The following is a 24,605-nucleotide window of genomic DNA, read 5'->3' on the forward strand; positions in this document are numbered from 1 at the left end:
TGCTATCCCTTCCCCCTCCCCCCACCCCACAACAGGCCCCAGAGTGTGATGTTCCACTTCCTGTGTCTATGTGTTCTCATTGTTCAATTCCACCTATGAGTAAGAACATGCAGTGTTTGGTTTTTTGTCCTTGCGATAGTTTGCTGAGAATGATGGTTTCCAGCATCATCCATGTCCCTACAAAGGACATGAACTCATCATTTTTTATAGCTGCATAGTATTCCATGGTGTATATGTGCCACATTGTCTTAATCCAGTCTATCATTGTTGGACATTTGGGTTGGTTCCAAGTCTTTGCTATTGTGAATAGGGCCACAATAAACATACCTGTGCATGTGTCTTTATAGCAGCATGTTTTATAATCCTTTGGATATATACCCAATAATGGGATTGTTGGGTCAAATGGTATTTCTAGTTCTAGATCCCTGAGGAATCGCCACACTGACTTCCACAATGGTTGAACTAGTTTACAGTCCCACCAACAGTGTAAAAGTGTTCCTATTTCTCCACATCCTCTCCAGCACCTGTTGTTTCCTGACTTTTTAATGATCGCCATTCTAACTGGTGTGAGATGGTATCTCATTGTGGTTTTGATTTGCATTTCTCTGATGGCCAATCATGATGAGCATTTTCTCATGTGTCTTTTGGCTGCATAAATGTCTTCTTTTGAGAAGTGTCTGTTCATATCCTTCACGAACCACTTTTTGATGGGGTTGTTTGATTTTTTCTTGTAAATTTGTTTGAGTTCATTGTAGATTCTGGATATTAGCCCTTTGTCAGATGAGTAGATTGCAAAAATTTTCTCCCATTCTGTAGATTGCCTGTTCACTCTGATGGTAGTTTCTTTTGCTGTGCAGAAGCTCTTTAGTTTAATTAGATCCCATTTGGCAATTTTGGCTTTTGTTGCCATTGGTTTTGGTGTTTTAGACATGAAGTCCTTCCCCATGCCTATGTCCTGAATGGTATTGCCTAGGTTTTCTTCTAGGGTTTTTATGGTTTTAGATCTAATATTTAAGTCTTTAATCCATCTTGAATTAGTTTTTGTATAAGGTGTAAGGAAGGGATCCAGTTTCAGCTTTCTATATATGGCTAGCCAGTTTTCCCAGCACCATTTATTAAATAGCGAATCCTTTCCCCATTTCCTGTTTTTGTCAGGTTTGTCAAAGATCAGATAGTTGTAGATATGCGGCATTATTTTTGAGGGCTCTGTTCTGTTCCATTGGTCTATATCTCTGTTTTGGTACCAGTACCATGCTGTTTTGGTTACTGTAGCCTTGTAGTATAGTTTGAAGTCAGGTAGTGTGATGCTTCTAGCTTTGTTCTTTTGGCTTAGGATGGACTTGGCAATGCGGGCTCTTTTTTGGTTCCATGTGAACTTTAAAGTAGTTTTTTCCAATTCTGTGAAGAAAGTCATTTGTAGCTTGATGGGGATGGCATTGAATCTATAAATTACCATGGGCAGTATGGCCATTTTCATGATATTGATTCTTCCTACCCATGAGCATGAAATGTTCTTCCATTTGTTTGTATGCTCTTTTATTTCATTGAGCAGTGGTTTGTAGTTCTCCTTGAAGAGGTCCTTCACATCCCTTGTAAGTTGGATTCCTAGGTATTTTATTCTCTTTGAAGAAATTGTGAATGGGAGTTCACTCATGATTTGGCTCTGTTTGTCTGTTATTGGTGTATAAGAATGCTTGTGATTTTTGCACATTGATTTTGTATCCTGAGACTTTGCTGAGGTTGCCTATCAGCTTAAAGAGATTTTGGGCTGAGATGATGGGGTTTTCTAGATATACAATCATGTCATCTGCAAACAGGGACAATTTGACTTCCTCTTTTCCTAATCGAATACTCTTTATTTCCTTCTCCTGCCTGATTGCCCTGGCCAGAACTTCCAACATTGTGTTGAATAGGAGTGGTGAGAGAGGGCATCCTTGTCTTGTGCCAGTTTTCAAAGGGAATGCTTCCAGTTTTTGTCCATTCAGTATGATATTGGCTGTGGGTTTGTCATAGATAGCTCTTATTACTTTGAGATACGTCCCATCAATACCTAATTTATTGAGAGTTTTTAGCATGAAGTGTTGTTGAATTTTGTCAAAGGCCTTTTCTGCATCTATTGAGATAATCGTGTGGTTTTTGTTGTTGGTTCTGTTTATATGCTGGATTAAGTTTATTGATTTGCATATGTTGAACCAGCCTTGCATCCCAGGGATGAAGCCCACTTGATCATGGTGGATAAGCTTTTTGATGTGCTGCTAGATTTAGTTTGCCAATATTTTATTGAGGATTTTTGCATTGGTGTTCATCAGGGATATTGGTCTAAAATTCTCTTTTTTTGTTGTGTCTGTGCCAGGCTTTGGTATCAGGATGATGCTGGCCTCATAAAATGAGTTAGGGAGGATTCCATCTTTTTCTATTGATTGGAATAGTTTCAGAATGGTACCAGTTCCTCCTTGTACCTCTGGTGGGATTCGGCTATGAATCCATCTGGTCCTGGACTCTTTTTCGTTGGTAAGCTGTTGATTATTGCCACAATTTCAGCTCCTGTTATTGGTCTCTTCAGAGATTCAACTTCTTCCTGGTTTAGTCTTGGGAGAGTGTATGTGTCGAGGAATTTATCCATTTCTTCTAGATTTTCTAGTTTATTTGCGTAGAGGTGTTTGTAGTATTCTCTGATGGTAGTTTGTATTTCTGTGGGATCGGTGGTGATATCCCCTTTATCATTTTTTATTGTGTCTATTTGATTCTTCTCTCTTTTCTTCTTTATTAGTCTTGCTAGCGGTCTATCAATTTTGTTGATCCTTTCAAAAAACCAGCTCCTGAATTCATTAATTTATTGAAGGGTGTTTTGTGTCTCTATTTCCTTCAGTTCTGCTCTGATTTTAGTTATTTCTTGACTTCTGCTAGCTTTTGAATGTGTTTGCTCTTGCTTTTCTAGTTCTTTTAATTGTGATGTTAGGGTGTCAATTTTGGATCTTTTCTGCTTTCTCTTGTGGGCATTTAGTGCTATAAATTTCCCTCTACACACTGCTTTGAATGCGTCCCAGAGATTCTGGTATGTTGTGTCTTTGTTCTCGTTGGTTTCAAAGAACATCTTTATTTCTGCCTTCATTTCGTTATGTACCCAGTAGTCATTTAGGAGCAGGTTGTTCAGTTTCCATGTAGTTGTGCGGTTCTGAATGAGATTCTTAATCCTGAGTTCTAGTTTGATTGCACTGTGGTCTGAGAGATAGTTTGTTATAATTTCTGTTCTTTTACATTTGCTGAGGAGAGCTTTACTTCCAAGTATGTGGTCAATTTTGGAATAGGTGTGGTGTGGTGCTGAAAAAAATGTATATTCTGTTGATTTGGGGTGGAGAGTTCTGTAGATGTCTATTAGGTCCAGTTGGTGCAGAGCTGAGTTCAATTCCTGGGTATCCTTGTTGACTTTCTGTCTCGTTGATCTGTGTAATGTTGACAGTGGGGTGTTAAAGTCTTCTATTATTAATGTGTGGGAGTCTAAGTCTCTTTGTAGGTCACTCGGGACTTGCTTTATGAATCTGGGTGCTCCTGTGTTGGGTGCATATATATTTAGGATAGTTAGCTCTTCTTGTTGAATTGATCCCTTTACCATTGATTAATGGCCTTCTTTGTCTCTTTTGATCTTTGTTGGTTTAAAGTCTGTTTTATCAGAGACTAGGATTGCAACCCCTGCCTTTTTTTATTTTCCATTTGCTTGGTAGATCTTCCTCCATCCTTTTATTTTAAGCCTATGTGTGTCTCTGCACGTGAGATGGGTTTCCTGAATACAGCACACTGATGGGTCTTGACTCTTTATCCAATTTGCCAGTCTGTGTCTTTTAATTGGAGCATTTAGTCCATTTACATTTAAAGTTAATATTGTTGTGTGTGAATTTGATCCTGTCATTATGATGTTAGCTGGTTATTTTGCTTGTTAGTTGATGCAGTTTCTTCCTAGTCTTGATGGTCTTTACATTTTGGCATGATTTTGCAGCGGCTGGTACCGATTGTTCCTTTCCATGTTTAGCGCTTCCTTCAGGAGCTCTTTTAGGGCAGGCGTGGTGGTGACAAAATCTCTCAGCATTTGCTTGTCTGTAAAGGATTTTATTTCTCCTTCACTTATGAAGCTTAGTTTGGCTGGATATGAAATTCTGGGTTGAAAATTATTTTCTTTAAGAATGTTGACCCTCTCCCTCTCCCTCTCCCTCTCGTCTCCCTCTCCCTCTTTGCACGGTCTCCCTCTGATGCTGAGGTGAGGCTGGACTGTGCTGCTGCCATCTCGGCTCACTGCAACCTCCTTGCCTGATTCTCCTGCCTCAGCCTGCCGAGTGCCTGGGATGCAGGCGCGTGCCGCCACGCCTGACTGGTTTTTGTATTTTTTGGTGGAGACGGGGTTTCGCCGTGTTGGCCGGGCTGGTCTCTAGCTCCTGACTGCGAGTGATCTGCCAGCCTCAGCCTCCCAAGGTGCCGGGATTGCAGACGGAGTCTCGCTCACTCACTGCTCAATGTTGCCCAGGCTGGAGTGCAGTGGCGTGTTCTTGGCTCACTACAACCTCCACCTCCCAGCCGGCTGCCTTGGCTTCCCAAAGTGCCGAGATTGCAGCCTCTGCCCAGCCGCCACCCTGTCTAGGAAGTGAGGAGCATCTCTGCCTGGCCGCCCATCGTCTGGGATGTGAGGAGCCCTTCTGCCCGGCCGCCCAGTCTGGGAAGTGAGGAGCGTCTCTTCCCGGCCGTTATCCCATCTAGGAAGTGAGGAGCGTCTCTGCCCGGCCACCCATCGTCTGGGATGTGGGGAGCGCCTCTGCCCTGCCACCCCATCTGAGATGTGAAGAGCGCCTCTGCCCGGCCGCGACCCCGTCTGGGAACTGAAGAGTGTCTCTGCCCCGCCGCCACCCCGTCTGGGAGGTGAGGAGCGTCTCTGACCGGCTGCCCCATCTGAGAAGTGAGGAGCCCCTCCGCCTGGCAGCCGCCCCGTCTGGGAAGTGAGGAGTGTCTCCGCCCGGCAGCCGCCCCGTCCGGGAGGTTGGGGGCAGCCCCCGCCCGGCCAGCCGCCCCATCCGGGAGGTGGGGGGTAGCCCCCACCTGACCAGCCGCCCCATCCGGGAGGTGGGGGGCACCTCTGCCCGGCCGGCCCGTCTGGGAAGTGAGGAGCCCCTCTGCCTGGCCGCCACCCCGTCTGGGAGGTGTACCCAACAGCTCATTGAGAAAGGGCCATGATGACGATGGCAGTTTTGTTGAATAGAAAAGGAGGAAATGTGGGGAAAAGAAGGAGAGATCAGATTGTTACTGTGTCTGTGTAGAAACAAGTAGACATAGGAGACTCCATTTTATTCTGTACTAAGAAAAATTCATCTGCCTTGGGATGCTGTTAATCTGTAACCTTACCCCCAACCCCGTGCTCTCAAACATGTGCTGTGTCCACTGAGGGTTAAATGGATTAAGGGCGGTGCAAGATGTGCTTTGTTAAACAGATGCTTGAAGGCAGCATACTCGTTAAGAGTCATCACCACTCCCTAATCTCAAGTACCCAGGGACACAAACACTAGGGAAGGCAGCAGGGCCCTCTGCCTAGGAAAACCAGAGACCTTTGTTCACATGTTTATCTGCTGACCTTCCCTCCACTATTGTCCTATGACCCTGCCAAATCCCCCTCCCCGAGAAACACCCAAGAATGATCAATAAATACTAAAAAAATTAAAAAAAAAAAAGAATGTTGAATATTGGCCCCCACTCTCTTCTGGCTTGTAGGGTTTCTGCCGAGAGATCCGCTGTTAGTCTGATGGGCTTCCCTTTGAGGGTAACCCGACCTTTCTCTCTGGCTGCCCTTAACATTTTTTCCTTCATTTCAACTTTGGTGAATCTGACAATTACGTGTCTTGGTGTTGCTCTTCTCGAGGAGTATCTTTGTGGCGTTCTCTGTATTTCCTGAATCTGAATGTTGGCCTGCCTTGCTAGATTGGGGAAGTTCTCCTGGATAATATCCTGCAGAGTGTTTTCCAACTTGGTTCCATTCTCCCCGTCACTTTCAGGTACACCAATCAGATGCAGATTTGGTCTTTTCACATAGTCCCATATTTCTTGGAGGCTTTGCTCATTTCTTTTTATTCTTTTTTCTCTAAACTTCCCTTCTCGCTTCATTTCATTCATTTCATCTTCCATCGCTGATACCCTTTCTTCCAATTCATCGCATTGGCTCCTGAGGCTTCTGCATTCTTCACGTAGTTCTCGAGCCTTGGTTTTCAGCTCCATCAGCTCCTTTAAGCACTTCTCTGTATTGGTTATTCTAGTTATACATTCTTCTAAATTTTTTTCAAAGTTTTCAACTTCTTTGCCTTTGGTTTGAATGTCCTCCCGTAGCTCGGAGTAATTTGATCGTCTGAAGCCTTCTTCTCTCAGCTCGTCAAAGTCATTCTCCGTCCAGCTTTGTTCTGTTGCTGGTGAGGAGCTGCATTCCTTTAGAGGAGGAGAGGTGCTCTGCTTTTTAGTTTCCAGTTTTTCTGCTCTGTTTTTTCCCTGTCTTTGTGGTTTTATCTACTTTTGGTCTTTGATGATGGTGATGTACAGATGGGTTTTTGGTGTGGATGTCCTTTCTGTTTGTTAGTTAGTTTTCCTTCTAACAGACAGGACCCTCAGCTGCAGGTCTGTTGGAGTACCCGGACGTGTGAGGTGTCAGTCTGCCCCTGCTGGGGGGTGCCTCCCAGTTAGGCTGCTTGGGGGTCAGGGGTCAGGGACTCACTTGAGGAGGCAGTCTGCCCCTTCTCAAATCTCCAGCTGCATGCTGGGAGAACCACTGCTCTCTTCAAAGCTGTCAGACAGGGACATTTAAGTCTGCAGAGGTTACTGCTGTCTTTTTGTTTGCCTGTGCGCTGCCCCCGGAGGTGGAGCCTACAGAGGCAGGCAGGCCTCCATGAGCTGTGGTGGGCTCCACCCAGTTCGAGCTTCCCAGCTGCTTTGTTTACCTAAGCAATCCTGGGCAATGGCGGGCACCCCTCCCCCAGTCTCGCTGCCTCCTTGCAGTTTGATCTCAGACTGCTGTGCTAGCAATCAGCGAGACTCCGTGGGCATAGGACCCTCCGAGCCAGGTGCGGGATATAATCTCGTGGTGCGCTGTTTTTTAAGCCCATCGGAAAAGCGCAGTATTCTGGTGGGAGTGACCCGATTTTCCAGGTGCCATCTGTCACCCCTTTCTTTGACTAGGAAAGGGAACTCCCTGACCCCTTGCGCTTCCCGAGTGAGGCAACGCCTCGCCTTGCTTCGACTGGCGCACGGTGCGCTGCACCCACTGACCTGTGCCCACTGTCTGGCACTCCCTAGTGAGATGAACCCGGTACCTCAGATGGAAATGCAGAAATCACCCATCTTCTGCGTCGCTCACACTGGGAGCTGTAGACTGGAGCTGTTCCTATTCGGCCATCTTGGCTCCTCGGTCGTGAATGTGATCTTATCTGGAGTAGAGTTTACAGATATAATCAAGTTAAGGTGGACCCTAATCCAGTATGACTGCATCCTAATCCAATATGACTGGTGTCCTTATATGAAAAGGCAAAAAGACAGACACACCAAGAAAACTCCATAAGAATACCAATACAGAAGAAAGACAGCCATGCAAAGACAGAGGCAGAGATCATAGTTATGCTCCCACAAGCCAAGAAATGTCTAGAGCTATCAGAAACTGGAAGAGTTGAGGAAGGATCCTCTCCTAGAGAATTCAGAGGGGAGTATGGCTCTGCCAGCAACTTATTTCAGACTTTTAATCTTCAGAACTGTGAAAGAATAAATTTCTGTTGTTTTAAGCCATCCAGTGTGTGGTACTTTGTTATAGCCACCCTAGAAAACTAATATACTAATCTGTGCTGTTAAAAGTCAAGATAAAGATTACTCTTGACAAAGTTGACTAGAATAGGACAGAAAGATAGTTTCTAGGGGTGCTGATATTTCTCTGTTGTGGGTAGTACTGAACCCTATATATATAATTTCCTTATTAAGTCAAGAACTTTCACCTTTTCACTTAAAGGATACTACAGCTTCTCTTTGGCACATCCAAATTGCCAGCATCGCTACTCTTGTGCTTTGGGGCCATTATTAAGTAAAACAAGGGTTACTTGAACACAAGTACTGTGATACCATGACCGTCGATTTGATCATTGAGACACCTACCAAGTGACTAAGGGGTGGGTAGCATATACAGCCTGGATATGCTGGGCAAAGGAATGATTCACATCCAGGACAGAGTGAAGTGGGACAGCATGAGATTCTATCATGCTACTCAGAATGATGTACAATATAAAACTTATGAAATATTTATTTCTGAAAATTTTCATGTAATATTTTCGGACCAGAGTTGACCTTGGGTAACTGAAACTGTAGAAAGCAAAATCATGGATGAAGGGGGCTACTGTATGTAATCATCCAAATCTTAGGAACTTATGCACATCCGTATTGTACAATTCAATTTTTATATGCAAATTTATATATCCCTGGATAAAGATACACAATTATACCTCTAAACCTAACATACATACACTCTTTCTTAGTAACTGACACAATTAAGGGGCAATAGATTACCCTACTAAGGCTGTGACACCAAATTTGGGCCTTTTCAAAACAATCCAAATTTCAGTTGTTCTAATCCCTTGTCAAATGGTGTTATTAAATGATACAAACTGATATTTACTTCAGAGAATATAATTGCTAAATGGCTGTTTCCAAATATGCTTTCAAGTTGAACAAATGTTTCAGTTTTGTATATCATCAAATTATAGGACTATATATAAAAACAAAAACATGCACCTTAGGGAATATAAAATAATGAAAAATTCTTTTCATGCTTTCTACAACTTATATTAGTCCGTTTTCATGCTGCTGATAAAGACATAACTGAGACTGGGTAATTTATAAAGAAAATGAGGTTCGATGGGCTCACAGTTCCACGTGGCTGGGGAGGCCTCACAATCATGGCAGAAAGTGAAAGGCACGTCTTACATGGTGGCAGACAAGAGAGAATGAGAGCCAGCCGAAAGGAGAGACCCCTTATAAAATCATCAAATCTTGTGAGACTTATTCACTACCACAAGAACAGTATGGGGGAAACTGCCCCCATGATTCAATTATCTCCCCCAGGTCTCTCCCACAACATGTGGAAATTATGGGCGCTGCAAATCAAGATGAGATTTGGGTGAGGACACGGCCAAACCATATCAAACTTTTTGAAAACATTCTTTTAGCTGCAGTTTCTCACATATGGTTATAGTTCCAAGAGATAAAATTCTTGTATAATTTGAGGAAGAACATTTTTGTTATTTTTAATATATGGCAATGTGAGACATATTTTTAAGTTGTAAAAACAAAAATTAAAAAATTTTCAGGCCTGCTCTCAGTATATGAAGATTAGGCATTTAAACTTCTTATCCTTTAAATGCATTCTAAATAAGAATTACAGGCTTTGCTTAATTTGAAGAAAATCTATTTGACATTAATACATTTATCTTCATTTGCAGTATTATTCTGAATATGAATGTCTTGGAGCTAGGTACAGTGGCTCACACCTGTAATCTCAACAATTTGGGAGGCCGAAGGCAGGCAGATCACCTGAGGTCAGGAGTTCCAGACCAGCCTGGCCAATGTGGTGAAACCCCATCTCTACTAAAAATACAAAAATTAGCTGGGCATGGTGGCAGGCACCTGTAATCCCATGTAATACGAGCTACTCGGGAGGCTGAGGCAGGTGAATCACTTGAGCCTTGGGTGGAGGTTGCAGTGAGCTGAGATTGCACCACTGCACTCCAGCCTGGGCAACAAAGGCAAAACTCTATCTCAAAAAATAAATAAATAAATAAATAATAATAATAATAATAATTAATGTAGTTGAATGAATACAAGGATAAAGCCAGTCCTCAGGCACATTGTGTGTACATTTAAATACTAGTTAAAAGGCAGTCTACTTTTCTTTATATTCTTTGGTGTGTATGTGCATTAAGTTGCAAAATCAAGGACTCCAGTTCAGTGTATTCCTTTTCTGCATAAATAAATAACAAAATGATAGTAAAATATTTGACAGAAAAATGAAAAGGAGACTCTCTCATCATTAAAAAAAAGTAAAACCATGAATTGCATAAATCTATGATTAGCATAAATGGAGAACTGCAAAAGTGAAAGTAATATTAAAAAAATACTCCAGTAGCTTCTGCACAGACCAAATTATTTGAATTTGTAATTAGAAAGTTACGCTAAGTGTGTCAGAGAGTCTTGCTATTTTTTATTTATTGTCTGGACTTCTTTTTTTAAAGAAGTGACCCTTGCCCCGCCACCTGTTAATGACCCTGTTAAAGTAATTTTAAGTATTTTCTTTCAATACATTTCTATTTGATATTATTAATAAATTTACTTTAAATGCTTGGAACTGGAGACTTTATAACATGTAAATTAATACAATATGTGGCAAAACTATGAAAATATTTGCACCTCATATTATGACAGTGATGGAATATGGAATCTGCTATCTTTAGAGTATACTTAAGAGTGCAGCTTAGGCTGGGCACAGTGACTCACACCTGTAGTCTCAGCACTTTGGGAGGCCGAAGTGGGTGGATTGCTTGAACTTACAGGTTCGAGACCAGCCTGGGCAACATGGCTGGTCTTTACAAACCCTGTCTCTACAAAAAAATACAAAAATTAGCTAGGTGTGGTGGTGCATGCCTGTAGTCCCAGCTACTGAGGGGGCTGAGTTGGGAGGATCACTTGAGCCCGGGAGGCTGAAGTTTCAGTGAGCCGTGATGGTGCCACTGCACTCCTGCCTAGGTGATAGAGCCAGACTTTTTCTCAGAAGAGTACAGCTTAGATTATTTTTTTTCTGAGAACCTTATCTTTCTAATTACCAATATCTGTAAGCTTATATTTGCTAATAAGATAAATTCAGACAATTCTCAGGAGGTAGGGAGGGCGGCAGGGTAAAGGGAGCACTTTTATTTTCAAAGTAACATTCGTAACAAAAATACAGCAAAAAGATTTCGTCAGGTAGTATCCATGTGCTAGTATTCTATAAACAAACAAAGAAAACTTGCATACAGTCCGCATTCCTGACAAGACTTGCCAACTTTGCCTTGAAATTTTTAGGAGCCCTCGGAATCTCTCTAATTAGAGTCCCAGATCCTAGTTGCTGCCACTGGGAGCAAATGTGCTTAGTCATTGTGCACCACCTTGTGGCAGCGTTTAGACATGCATCTTTTTTAGAAGTTCTTTAGTATTTAAGAGCCAAAGGCAACTCTTTATTCTTCATTTTAAAACAGCAACTTGCAAAGCTTTTCTTCCAAGTCTTCCCACCTCAAAACAATAGGTTCCTTCTCTAAATAACTTAAATGAATCCTCTGGGAGAGCTAAAGCAACTGGTACAACTAGAGAGAGAATTGTTGATAGATCAGTCTCTGGAATTAGACTACCTTGAATTAGAATCTCAAATTTGCTACTTACTAACAGCATAGTCTTGAGCATCTTACTTAACCTCTGTAAGAATTAATTTTCTCATAGGTGAAATGGAGATATAATAGGAACCTTATAGGCAGACAACCAAGGGTGATGAGACATTTTAGGAAAATGTAGAATGTGTGAAAGTCCAAAATAAGGAAATAGAAAATGGATGAAAGAGCAACAGGATAATTCAGGAATGTAATAAAACCTAATATAAAACTTTAGTAACCTCCGAGAAATTAAAGATTAAAATTGCAACCACAAAACTGAATAGGATGCCATTTTAAAATAAAAAGAACCAGAGCAAGCACAGAGAAGCAAAAATTATGTTTGGAAAGAAAACCGGAGGTCTCGAACATAAAGTCAATACCTTCTCAATGAAAGCAAAAAGTCAAGGAGACAGAAAATATAAGAGAAAAGGGGGGCAATTTAAGAACCCAGTATCTAACTTATAAGTGTTCAAGAAAGAACAAACAAATCAGAAGAAATAATTTGAGAAACGTTTTCAGAACTGAAGTGAGACAGAAATCTTCACATTAAAAAGTCTTACTTAATGCTAGTTAGGATGAATGAAAGGTCTACAAATAAAGCTAATTGCAATATTTCAGAACATTGTGGATAAAGACAAAATTGTAAATGCTTACAAGGAACAAAAATTTAAAAATGTAATAGTCTTTTTGTGAGCAATGTTGGATGCTAAAAGTCAATTGATTTAAAATTCCAGGGGGAAGCCAGGCACAGTGGTTTGTGCCTGTAATCTCAGCTACTTGGAAGAATGAGAAGGCAGGAGTGCGTGCGCCCAAGAGTTCAAGGCTGCGGTGAGCTGTGGTCTCACACCTGCACTCCAGCCTGGGTGACAGAGCGAGACCCTGTCTCCAAAACTGTAATAATAAAAAATAAAATTCCAAGGGAAAAATGATTTTCAACCTTATGTTCTATGCCCAGCCAAACTACTAAGTATGAAAGTAATATAAAGATGCCTTAATACATTCAAAGATTCAGAAAATTTTATTCTTATACATCCTTTCTTAGGCAGTTGCTCAAAATTGAGCACCAGTAAAACAAGAAAGAAAAAGCCCCAGAATCCATTTGTAGTAGATTCAGCCCAGGAACTTAATGAAAGGAAGTTCAAAGGTGACAGTTACAGGACAGGTCTAGATTGCATTAGGAGGCAGATAGAGGGTTCAAGGAAGGAGGCATTGATGAGGGGGGAATAAATGGGTGAGGTATTCTCATGTATTTGCTTTTACCCTTCAACTATTGAGTGAACTTAAAGAAGCAAGATGGATATTGCTAGACAAAAAGGAAGGCTGCAAAACTTCAGGGGAAGCAATATGCTGCTCAAGAAAGAAAACCACTCCACTTGATTCTGCATTAAAAATATTTTTACCTTCTGTATATCTCTCAAATCAGTCTATTCTCTGTAACTCTACTACCACCACCACTCTGGAGTTACCATCATTTCTGCTTAGACTTCTACTGGTTTTCTTGCATCCTTTCTGTCTTATCTCAAATCTATTCTCCATATTACACTCTATATGGTGACGTTTTTCACAATGCAAATCTAAATGTGCCCCCTCTTCGGTTAAAACATTTCAGTGGCTTCCCATAGCTCTTAGAATCTAAATCATTAGCATCCCCTAGAAGGTTCTATATGGTCACATGGTCAACCAGTCCTTAAGCAGCAATGTAGTGGTAGCTGCTATGTGGTCTTGCCTCACTTCTGTAGATTTGGCTGGTAAGGACATCCTAATGGATTTAAACAGTTTATTACTTACACAGATGGCAAAGCAAGATCAGCATGGTATTAGCTGCTTACATCCCCAATTCCACAGGATGATACCAAACTAGGGGGGTCAGATGACAGACAACATGAGTGGCGGGTTGCTTTGTTTTTGAGAAGTGAACTCTAGGCTTCAGCTAAGCAGTTTTATCTGAAAGGGGCAAAATGGAAAGTTCCATACCTTAGTGGAATCAGGGAGGCAGATGAGAAACTGCCGCATGGCAAGTCTTCTGCAAGATCGAGGGTCTTCTGCAAGATATGGAGCAAATGTGAAATGGCCTTTGATAGCTCCTCACAAGACTGCCTATCTTGCCATTTTTAAGGATGATCATGGGGCATTCTGCCAACAGTTGAGTCTTACCTACATGGTCTATATGGAGATATGCAATTGCCATGGTGCCATGGTGGAACTGTTCCCCTACAAACATAGGCTGCCTTTACTACCACTATAGTCTCATCTTACATACTTTCTCATATTTGCTAGCATCAGTCGTATTGACCTTTCAGTTTCCCCAATGTGCCATGCTTTTCCTTGTCATAGAGCTTTAGCATATGCTGTCCCCTCTGCCTGAACCCTAATTTCTCCTCCTTCTTTGCCTTCTTAACTTCCCTTCTTTCTTCAGTGCTCAGCCCAACGTTCCTGACCAGAACAGCACCACCTGTTACCACATAGCATGATGTACCACTCCTTCACAGCATTCAGAACAATTTTAGTTTAAAATTTATTTGTTTAATCTTGGATTGATGTAATAGTAGAGATAGCGGATATAATATATACATTAATATATTTGTTTATCACTTAATTGTCAATTGTTTTTACATACTTAATTACATTTTATTTTTACATCTCTGTGAGGTAAACAGAACAGATATTAAATCTTTTTTCCCAAATAAGAGCCTATATTAGAGCTCATTTTTTTTCTATTTTAGTGTTCCCTGTACTTCACCACTATGTTTTTTCTGTAAATACATTCAATATAAGGCAGCATACAGTAAGCAAGAGGCACAGAGAAAATGCCACAGGGGCCCAAAGGAGAGGGAAATCAGATCAGGTGATCACCATAGACCTCCAACCCAGAGGTGCCATTTGAGTCAGACTTGAAGGTTGGTAGGCATCTGTTGGGCAAGGAAATGAGGGTCTTCTAAGACAAGAGATAGTATCAAAGCTACAGTTATAAAAAGGCATGGAACTATTTGAAGAATGGCAATTGAATGTGTTTTGATGGATGTAGGGCTAATATGGGTCCCAGGAAGGGAAGCTGGAATTGGATCGTGCAGGACCTTGAAGATGGAATTGATTTTGCTGGCAGTAGGAAGTAACTCATGTTTCTAAGTGGGCAAATTGGTCTGATCAGCATTGGACTTTAAAAGTATTAAATAAGCAACAATGTGTAGAATAAATTGTATCATGGAGGACTGGATTCAAAGAAACCAGTTCTGATCTAAGTGAGAGGTAACAGGACCATGACTTGGGACAAAACACCTGAAACAATAAGTCGTGACACACTTTACAAAGTTTAAAGTCAAAGCCTTTCAGTCAGTGCCTAATAGGAACACACTTGGGTTTGAGGAACGTTAGGTTTATTTAACATACTGCAGCAAAGGAGAGCACCATAGCAAAAGAACTGTGGGTCATCTCAAGGAGCCAGGAGGATTTTCTTCTTATAGGATTTCAGAATCTTATTATAGGATTTCAGAATCTTATTATAGGGTTTCAGCTTGTGCTGGGTGACTCTTAGGAAGGTTTAGGGAAAGCAGAGATCAGTTCTAGATTGGATGCTCTCAGGAAGTAAGATGTTGGATATTTTGGTACATTTTTTTTTTGGAAGTGAGAGGATTTAAAAAATAGTAGTCATCTGTGTTAGCCAGAAGAGGGGGATGTTTCATTATTTTTTATGTTTCTTGAGAGTTCTTTTCTCTAGTTTCAGAAACATTTACATGGTAGTCTTATCTCTGTCTTCTTCTACTATGGTCACAGAGTGGCCTTATCTGGGTATTTATATTCTCAAAATTGTTTGCTCAATTGGGAATACTGTGGTTAGCTGTCAGCTTCCAGCCACCCAGGTGTTTTCTTTTTACCTTATCAGTACCCAATACATTGATCTGTTCAGCTCTAAGGACCAGCCGTTGCCTCATATGTTGAGCAGCCTCATCCATTTACCCTAGGCTGCAATATGTATATTATCACTGTCTAGACGTGCCATGACTTGGAAAGCTTGACTGAACAATGGTACCGAAAATGAAGAGTAAAGTACCAAGAAATGTTGTAAAGTTTTGAAGCTCTCCACTATCTCCAACATTTCTGGTTCACTTAAAATCTATGCTGCAGCAAAAATAAGCTGATTTCAGCTCTTACAATCGGTGATTTGCTGCTTTTGGGTATTTGCCCTCCACCTGGAATATCTTCCCTTTGTCTCATTCTCATGTTCGTATTTCCATCTGTCCTTCAAGGACCAGTTCAAACATCTCTCTCCTTCCCCATGCTACTAGTGAGAGCTAAGATCAAGAAAAAGCTGATTTAAAATATAATAAATTAAGAGTAAATCATATATTTAGATATATTAATTCTAACTTAGAGGAGTCAGGATGGAAACAATCTCTCTTTCCTGTGAATTCATATAGCTAATTTCTTAGATCCCTAAAGCATTTATTTCTAATATGTATTAAATATGTATTACATCTTGTTTACTAACTTCTGTCAGCAGTACCATCAAAATGCCATAATGTTTACTTCTTTCCAGGTTTTTCAGGCTTGAGTACAAAGCAGCAGAAGTGTTTTTAAACTCCACCCTCATTCTTACCTCATTTAGTATAAAAGTTACTGATATGTGGCCATATTTGGCCCTATTTTATATATATATATTATATATAATGTATATAAAGTATATGTAAAATATATATTATATATAAAGTATATATATTATATATTAGTGTATATGTTATATATAAAGCATATATATAATATATAAGTATATATTATATATATAAAGTATATATAGTATATATTAGTATATATTATATATAAAGTATATATATTATATATATTAGTATATATTATATATAAAGTATATACATTATATATAAGTATATATTATATATAAAGTATATATTATATATTAGTATATATTATATATATAAAGTATATATAATATATATTAGTATATATTATATATAGTATATATAGTATATATTATATATAAAGTATATATATTATATATAAAGTATATATGTTATATATAAAGTATATATATTATATATAAAGTATATATGTTATATATAAAGTATATATATTATATATAAAGTATATATGTTATATATAAAGTATATATATTATACATATTTGAAGTATATATATTATATATATATAAAGTACACACACACACACACACACACACACACACACACACACCAGGGAGATTATACACACACACCAGGGAGGTTGAGAGAAGCTTGTAGGTGGCTAGATGTTTCTTGTTGGGAGTAATAGTGGGGCAGGGAGTAACTTATCAAAAATATGTTTTAAAAATTACCAGGCATGGTGGTAAGTGCCTGTAGTCCCAGCTACTTGGAAGGCTGAAACAGGAGGATCTCTTGAGCCCAGGAGATTGAGGCTGTAATACTAATTATCGTGCCTGTGAATAGCCATAGCACTCCAGCCTAGGCAAGATAGCAAGACCCTATCTCTTTATTAAAAAAAAAATGACGTGGATTACAAAACACTTGAGGAAGTATAAAAATCAATATTTTTGTATTGTCTGAAAGGAAGGAAACTGGATAAAAATTAATTATATTAAATTAACAATAATAAATGTAGTGACAAATGGATTTGTTTTTCTTATATTAATTTAGGAACGACTGCCAGCAAAAAACCTGGGAACCGAGAATGCAATCATCTTTGTAAAAGTAAACATACATGTGGACATGACTGCTGTGAGTTCCTTAAAACAAGTTTATTTAAAGTGTTCAAAATTGAAAGGTCTTTGGTGGATAGTAATGACATCCTAATTATGTATGATATTTATGTTATGCAACTTAATAATGCAAATAATTTTCTCTCTGTGGGCAACATGAAAAAAGTAAATACTAGATTTGAAATTTTAAAGAAATTTGACTTTATAAGAATAAGATCTGAAGTTTAACCTAAAGAATCTGAAGTTTCTTTTCATAGGTAAAATTGGAGTTGCACAGAAGTCAGAAATTAAAGAGTCAACAATTTCTTCATATTTATCTGATTTAAGAAACAGGAATGCTGTTTCATCTGTTCCTCCAGTTAAACGTCTGAAGGTTAGTTTTAATAACATTTTTCCCATTGTTCTGTAGTTAAACGTATATAAATATTCTTTGTTCTGTCTGTCAATTAGGTATCCACAGTGTACTGTAGAATTACTTGTGGGCTTGACTAAGAATATTACCATTATTCATAATCCATCTTCCCTTCTTTCTTCTTTCCTTTTTTCTTCTAACTCTTTCTTCTTTCCTTCCATCTTCATTGAGCACCAAGAATATGCCAAAGTGCTAAGATACAGTGACGATTAAGACAGTCTTATTCCCAATCATAGAATTTGTAGTAGAGTGAGAGATACAAGTAAGTAAACATGCTTTTTTAATACAGTGTGATGAGTGATTCTGTGACAGAAGTACAACACAGTTAAGTTTAGATAGAAAATGTACTCAATCCACATTTGATGGACCAAGAAAGGATTCCTAATAGATGTGATTGGGACCTGAAGGATAAGCCAAGGATGGAGGGGCAGGCACCAGAATGATCGTAGGAAGGGATAGCTAAATATTCCAAGCATAGAGATTATACAAAGGTCCAGAGGTATAAAGAAAGAGAGAGAGAGAGGGATCTTTAAAGAAACTCTTTCTCAGTAATACAGTATGTCTAGAGTTTGATTACAAGTAAAGGAGTAGAGAGAGATGAGGCTGAAGAGGCAAGTAGGAGCTAGATCATGCAGACCTTTTTGCTATTTTAAGGGATTAGACTTTATCATGAAAGTACTGAGAAGCCAATGAAAGATTTTAACCAGTGACATGATCAAAATTGTATTTTGTAAAAGTCACTCTGACTGCAATGTAGAAAAGGGATTAGAGGATGATAGAATAGGAACAAAGGGACTCATTAGGTGGTTTTTACAATAAGCAAAATAATGGCCTAGTTTAGGGTAGTGGCAATAGCAATGGAGGGAAGTGACTGGGTTAAAATATTTTTCAGAGGTAGAATCGCTACCTTGCTACTTCATTGGTTATAAGAGACAAAACAGAAGGAACAGTCAAAAATGATGCCCAGGTTTCTGGCATTAGCAACTGGGAGAAAAGTGGGGTCTCATTCAGGTAGATATTCTGAAGGAAAAGCAAGTTTGCTGAAATAGAGAACAGGATAAGTTCAACTTGGGAAACACTGAATTTAGAGGGCCTGCAAGATGTCTAGATAAGGATGTCCTACAGACAGCTGGATATAACTGTTTGAAAATCAGGAGACAGAGCTGAGCTAGAAGTAGAAATTTGAGAGTCATTCACATGTAGATGACAATTGAAGCCACAGGAATAAATGAGATCTTTGATTGAGAAGGTGTAGTGTAAGAAGAGACCTAGTAAAGAACCATGAAGAATGCCAACATTTAGGCCAGATGTGGTGGCTCACGCCTGTAATCCCAGCACTTTGGGAGGCCGAGGCGGGTGGATCACAAGGTCAGGAGTTCGAGACCAGCCTGGCCAACATAGTGAAACCCCCATCTCTACTAAAAATACAAAAATTAGCCAGGCATGGTGGTGGGCACCTGTAATCCCAGCTAGTCAGGAGGCTGAGGCAGAGAATTGCTTAAACCCGGGAGGCAGAGGTTGCAGTGAGCTGAGATTATACCACTGCACTCCAGCCTGGGTGAAAGAACAAAACTCCATCTCAAAAAAAAAAAAAAAAAAAAAATGCCAACATTTAAGAAGGGCCTGAGTGAAATATTCGAGTCAAGAACTAACCTGAGTTTCTCCTAATTCATTGATTTGGGGACTTTATGTACCAGCAGGAATTTTGTTGTTTGGCTCATGTGTTACAAGTTATTGATGTGAAACTGATAGTTGAACTTATTTTTGTTTCATTAATAGATACAGATGAATAAATCTCAAAGTGTGGACCTTAAAGAGTTTGGTTTTACTCCAAAACCTTCCCTTCCTAGTATATCAAGGTACAAATATAATGTTAATATCTAAGGTAAAATATTTATCGTAAACTCTGTTCCTGCAGGTAACCACTTATTCAGGGAAAGATAGTCACTGGCTACCATCAAGTCACAGTTATCGTTTAGTTCCATAGTGAAGCAATAACATCATAATGGTTTCATTATCTTTGATACCCTAAATTTATTTAGAACTCTGCAGTTATGAAATAACGTTCATTAGATCATCTCTTCCCTAGGAAACTACCTATCCTCTGTCATTCCCTTAGGTTCTCTCTTTATAGGGAATATAAACTAAGTGACAAGAGTATACTTTAAAATGGAAATCATGTTGGTGTACAGTCTAACCTTTCCATTTAGAAGCTCAGTCCATATTAATAATATCTCAGATTTATAATACGAAAATTACACATTTGTGCATTATATTTTCTGACTTAAACAACAACATGGCCCATAAAATGAGGTATTTTTTCGTCCCATTGTATAGATGGAAAAACTGAAGTTCATATTCCTAGTTAGCAAGCAGAAGGCCTTAGGTGGTAACTCATTGTTCTTTTCCTGTATCCTGATGCCTACAGGACAATCATATATGTAATTTCCCTGCCAGATAAGGGCATTCTATATGCAGGAATGACATTCAATGTATTTAACAACTAGTACAGAACAGGAACTGACTCATCAGAATAGATGCCAGCAGTACTTCTAGAGATCGTGGCTTTTGTTATCTAACTAAGGGCATGTAAAGGAAAGTATTGGTCACTTCCATGAAACACCTATTTATTTGCTACCCAGCCTGGGTCCAGTTTATCATAGAAGTTTTAAATGGATAAATCATTATTTTTGTTTATATGAATAAATAGTTTTCAGGCTTAGATTAATTTTCATATTTTCTTTAACATTTTCATGGTTTTATCTTTATAAAGGTCAGAATATTTAAACATACCTGAATTGCCTATAATGGAGCAGTGGGATCAGCCTGAAATCTATGGAAAAGTTAGACAAGAACCATCTGAATATCAAGACAAAGGTAAATTACCATTGATACTTACTTGAGAGAGTAAATGGCTTATTATTACTTTGAATTGACAAGTAGTGTTATTGAAACACCGGCATCTGAAATTGTTATGATTATTAACTTGGCAACATTTTTCTCTTAGATTACTGAATCATTTTCAAATTCTTGGGTCTGTTATTCAGATGGTCTTACTCTGTTTGTCGTACTTTTTAAAAAAAAATCTCTTTCCTACATAATGCTATTTTAATTTAAAGATACTATGAGGAAAATATGAGCAAATAAGGGATCCTTGGGTATATAGAGTATTAACATACTGAATGATTACATTCATATATCATTAGAATTATTTAAAATAATTTTATGTTTATAAAACTAGTCCAGTTTTACAAAATATCAATGTAACCTTGGGCAAGTTATTTAATCTCTTTGGGCTTTAGTCTTATCTTTAAGATGAAGGTATTGAACTGGGTGACCTTTAATATCTCTCCAATTCTTAAACCTATGATTCTTACAATTCTATGTTAGTATGAGAAAATAACTTAGGTTGTGGGATATAGCTAGTTTGTAATCTAGATTTGCTTTTTTATCTGTGTCCGTCATTAAATTAATGAGATAATGCATATAAATTCAACACTGCCTGGTTCATCATTACTCTGGTTCCTGCAATTAATAGAGCATAATTTCCCTGAATAATGCTATTAATAGCCAGTCTGTTAAAACATGAGACAATCCTATCCATTGAGTTATTTCTTCAAGTGGCTGTATGTAGAAATGGTAAGCTTGGGGTTTTCTGAAAATCATTTCATGTGTTTGGCATTGGCTTCTGTTGACATTCTTTTCTTCATGCTGTCATTTTTTTTTCTTCATGTTGTAACTTTTTTTTCCTCTAGTCATAATTTAAGATTTTACAGAGGCAAGGGCTGGAGTATTCACTACCTCTTGTGATACCATGGCAGCTATTAGGCCCAATAATGAGATCAAGAAAAGTTCCCTAATCTCACCTGGAGAACCAGAGCATTTATCTAACTTATTCAAAGCCTGGATATCATTACAAAGCGGATAGGAAGTATAAAATTGTCAACCTTCTTATATTTATCTTTGTTCAACATGTAGCCCTCTAACTTACTCCTTCCTTATATTACTACATTATTACCTGTCCTTCTGCATACAAGAGCTTGTCTATCCTTCCCTCTGCTTACTTTTGTGTTATATTTACATGGTTTTCCTACTTTTCTTTCCCACTCACTATTCCAAATCCAATTTATATTATGATATTAAAGTCTCATCTAGATACTTTAACCCCCAATAATAACTCTATCCCTGTTTTACTGAGTGGGCCCTTTTTTTTTTTTTAAGAAGTTGCTGCATGGTATAGTAGTTAAGTTCGCAGGATCTGAAAACCATCTGTCCAAGTCCTAGCTCTGATATTTAGTATAACCTTTCATAATCTACTTAACCACTTTGTCTAAGTTGCTCATCTGGTTATATTTTAGGGGTTTTAGGATTAAATGAGATAATGCATGTAAAGCTGTTAGGGTTTCTGGTACTGTTAGTAATAATTATGTTTATTATATTTTTCACATATTAGTCTTTGGTGGCAAAACATACTTTAAATGTATTCAAATACTGCTTTTGAGAATGTTTTTTAAAAAGCATGGCAGTTTTTATCTTCTGTATTCCAATTTCAAAAAGGGAAGAAGAAAAAATGTCACAAATTATATGAGAAAGCATGTTGAATCATAAGATTTAAATTGGAAGGGACCTTTGTGCAATTTCTCATTTTATAGTGAAAGAAGCCAAGACTCCAAGAGATTAAATGACTTGCCCAAAAATTTCATATCTAATTAATGGCAAGGCCAGAAATAGATTCCATATCTTTCGATTCCCAGCCCAATGCCATTTCTATAAAATGAAATTGACTTTTAGTGATCAGTGGAGAACTGAAAATTGAACCAGTAGTATATGAACTCTTTCAGCTTTTTGCCCCACCCCTCAACTATATATTTCCCTGTCTCTGCATCCATCTGTAACCATCTATTTGTCTTAAAAGAAAACTTATCTTTTCTTCCACTCGAGGCATATCTCTCCTCCTGTAATCTTAATTCTATCCAATCCTGCTTTCCCTGGGACTTTAGAAGATCATTATCCATCTCCTCTTTCCCATATTTTCATTGTTTCCTCTCCACTGTGTCTTTCCCTTTAGCATATAAATATGCTGAAGTCTATTCCTTCTTCAGCTTCATGTCCTTATCTAGCTGGTCATGACTTTTTTATTATAAATGATAAAAATTCTACTCAAAATGACTTAAGCACAAGAAAAGGAACCAATTGTCTCAAGTAAACTGAAAAGTATCTGGCTTAATTCTGGCTAAATCAAGGCACTCATGCCTCTGGCTTTCTCTCAATCTTTTAGCTATGCCTGTTGCTACTTGGCTTTACTTTTTAATAGGGTTTCTCACACAGCAGGTAGCCCCTAACTTACATCTTACCAGTTTAGCGCCTCAGTGGAAAAAGGTAGACTTCCCTGTTAGTTTTGGCAGACCAGAGCTCATTCTAACTGGCCTCATTTGAGTCATGTGTTTATCCCTTGATCAATCCCAGTAACCTGACGATTGGGTCGTTGTATACCTGTGGCCCCAGAGAAGGCAGGGCACCATGAATAACGGCCTTACTAGGATCCAATAGAATTGTAGAAGCAGTTTCCTCAAAGGAGAGGGAGGGTACTCCCACTAAAAGAAGGGAAAGCATACCAGGCAGACAAAAAACAGAATTCTAGAGTCCCCATACCCTCTATCTCTTGCTTTCTCATCAAAACAAAAATTAATTGAAAGAGCAATTGACACTCAGTATGCTCATCACTTCCTTATACCCTAGTTACTCTTTATTCATTAAAATTTGGGTTTTCTGTGTATCAGTCCTTTGAAGCTGTTTTTGTTCAGGACATTTAGTGACTTTCTAAGTTCTGAATTCAGTGAACTCTTTTCAACTGTTAATCTCTTTGACCTCTGTAGTATTTGATACTTCTGGTCTTTCCTTTCTTTTGGAAATCTCTCCTTTGATTCCAGTAAAACCATTAGTTGGTCTCCTGTTACTTCTTAGACTGCATGGGCTTTTCTTCCTGTTGATGTTGCAAAAGGATTCTTTTTTCTTTTTTTTTTTTTATTCTTCTCACTTCAAAAACTTTTCCTATACAGTATCACCCAAGCCCGTGTCTTTAATCACTGACTATGTTTTGATAATTTCTAAAGCTGTATCTCCCATCTAGATCTTTCTTTCTAACTCCAAATCCATCTGTATAATCACCTTCCTGGACATATCCACCTAACAGTTAACATATCAGACATGTCAGCATCTGAACTCTGTCTTCTTTGTACCTCACTCTACACCTTTTCTTTTTGCCTTAGCTCAATGAATGAACTTTGTTAAGCTGCTAAAGTGTCCTTCTAAATAGCTCACCCCACGTGTAAATAATCACCAAATCTTAATTATTTTGCCTCCTGCACATCTCTCATATTTGTTATTTCCACTCTATCCTTTCTGCTGATACTCTAGCTTAAGCATTCATTCTCTCTTGTTTACTGCAATCACTTACTTTTCTCTCTGCTTTCAGTCTCATTATCCTTCAATCCATAATATTCAAAGTGATCTGACAGACATATCTGGTTGTGTAAACCTTCTGCTGAAACATCTTCAATAGTTATCCTTTGCCTATAAGAAAAACAAAAACAAAAAAATCTCCTTAATATGGCAAATAAGCTTCAACGTGACCTAGCACTTAACTACCTGTGCAGACACAATGGACCCTGCCTTCTCCAACTTTGTGCTCCAGAAATCCTGAAAACTTACAGTTCTCCCCAAATTCTCTGTTCTCTCATATTGCTGTGTCTTTTACATGGTGTTCTCCCTTCATAGCATAGGTTCCCTTTGCTCTTGCCCTGCTTCACAACTACAGCTCTATCAAGCTGAAATTCCGACTACTCTTCCTTCATATGTTATCACCTCAGGAGTCTGTCTGTCATGTGGTATCACCTTAGAAGAGTATGTCTTACTTCCATTGCAGGTTTAGATCCTCCTTCCTCTGCATTCCCATTGCACTCTGTACAATCTTCCATTTTTAGTACATATATACATTGTGTGTCTCAGTGTGTGCACATCAACATACAAAAGTAGA

General features: G+C 38.7%; 1 protein-coding gene across 10 annotated transcripts in view; it reads left to right on the top strand.

Annotated features, from left to right (window-relative positions):
- Positions 1 to 24,605, top strand: part of HFM1 (helicase for meiosis 1) — a 134,398-nt gene that overhangs the window by 101,339 nt on the left and 8,454 nt on the right. For all 10 annotated transcript variants that reach the window (XM_524618.9, XM_063799624.1, XM_063799622.1 and 7 more), the window contains 4 exons: positions 17,096 to 17,176; positions 17,415 to 17,530; positions 19,349 to 19,428; positions 20,343 to 20,446. In XM_524618.9, the coding sequence (XP_524618.5) occupies positions 17,096 to 17,176; positions 17,415 to 17,530; positions 19,349 to 19,428; positions 20,343 to 20,446 (381 nt within the window). The remainder of the gene's footprint in view (positions 1 to 17,095; positions 17,177 to 17,414; positions 17,531 to 19,348; positions 19,429 to 20,342; positions 20,447 to 24,605) is intronic.

This window comes from Pan troglodytes, chromosome 1 (genome assembly GCF_028858775.2).
Source record: "Pan troglodytes isolate AG18354 chromosome 1, NHGRI_mPanTro3-v2.0_pri, whole genome shotgun sequence".
Taxonomy (NCBI): domain Eukaryota; kingdom Metazoa; phylum Chordata; class Mammalia; order Primates; family Hominidae; genus Pan; species Pan troglodytes.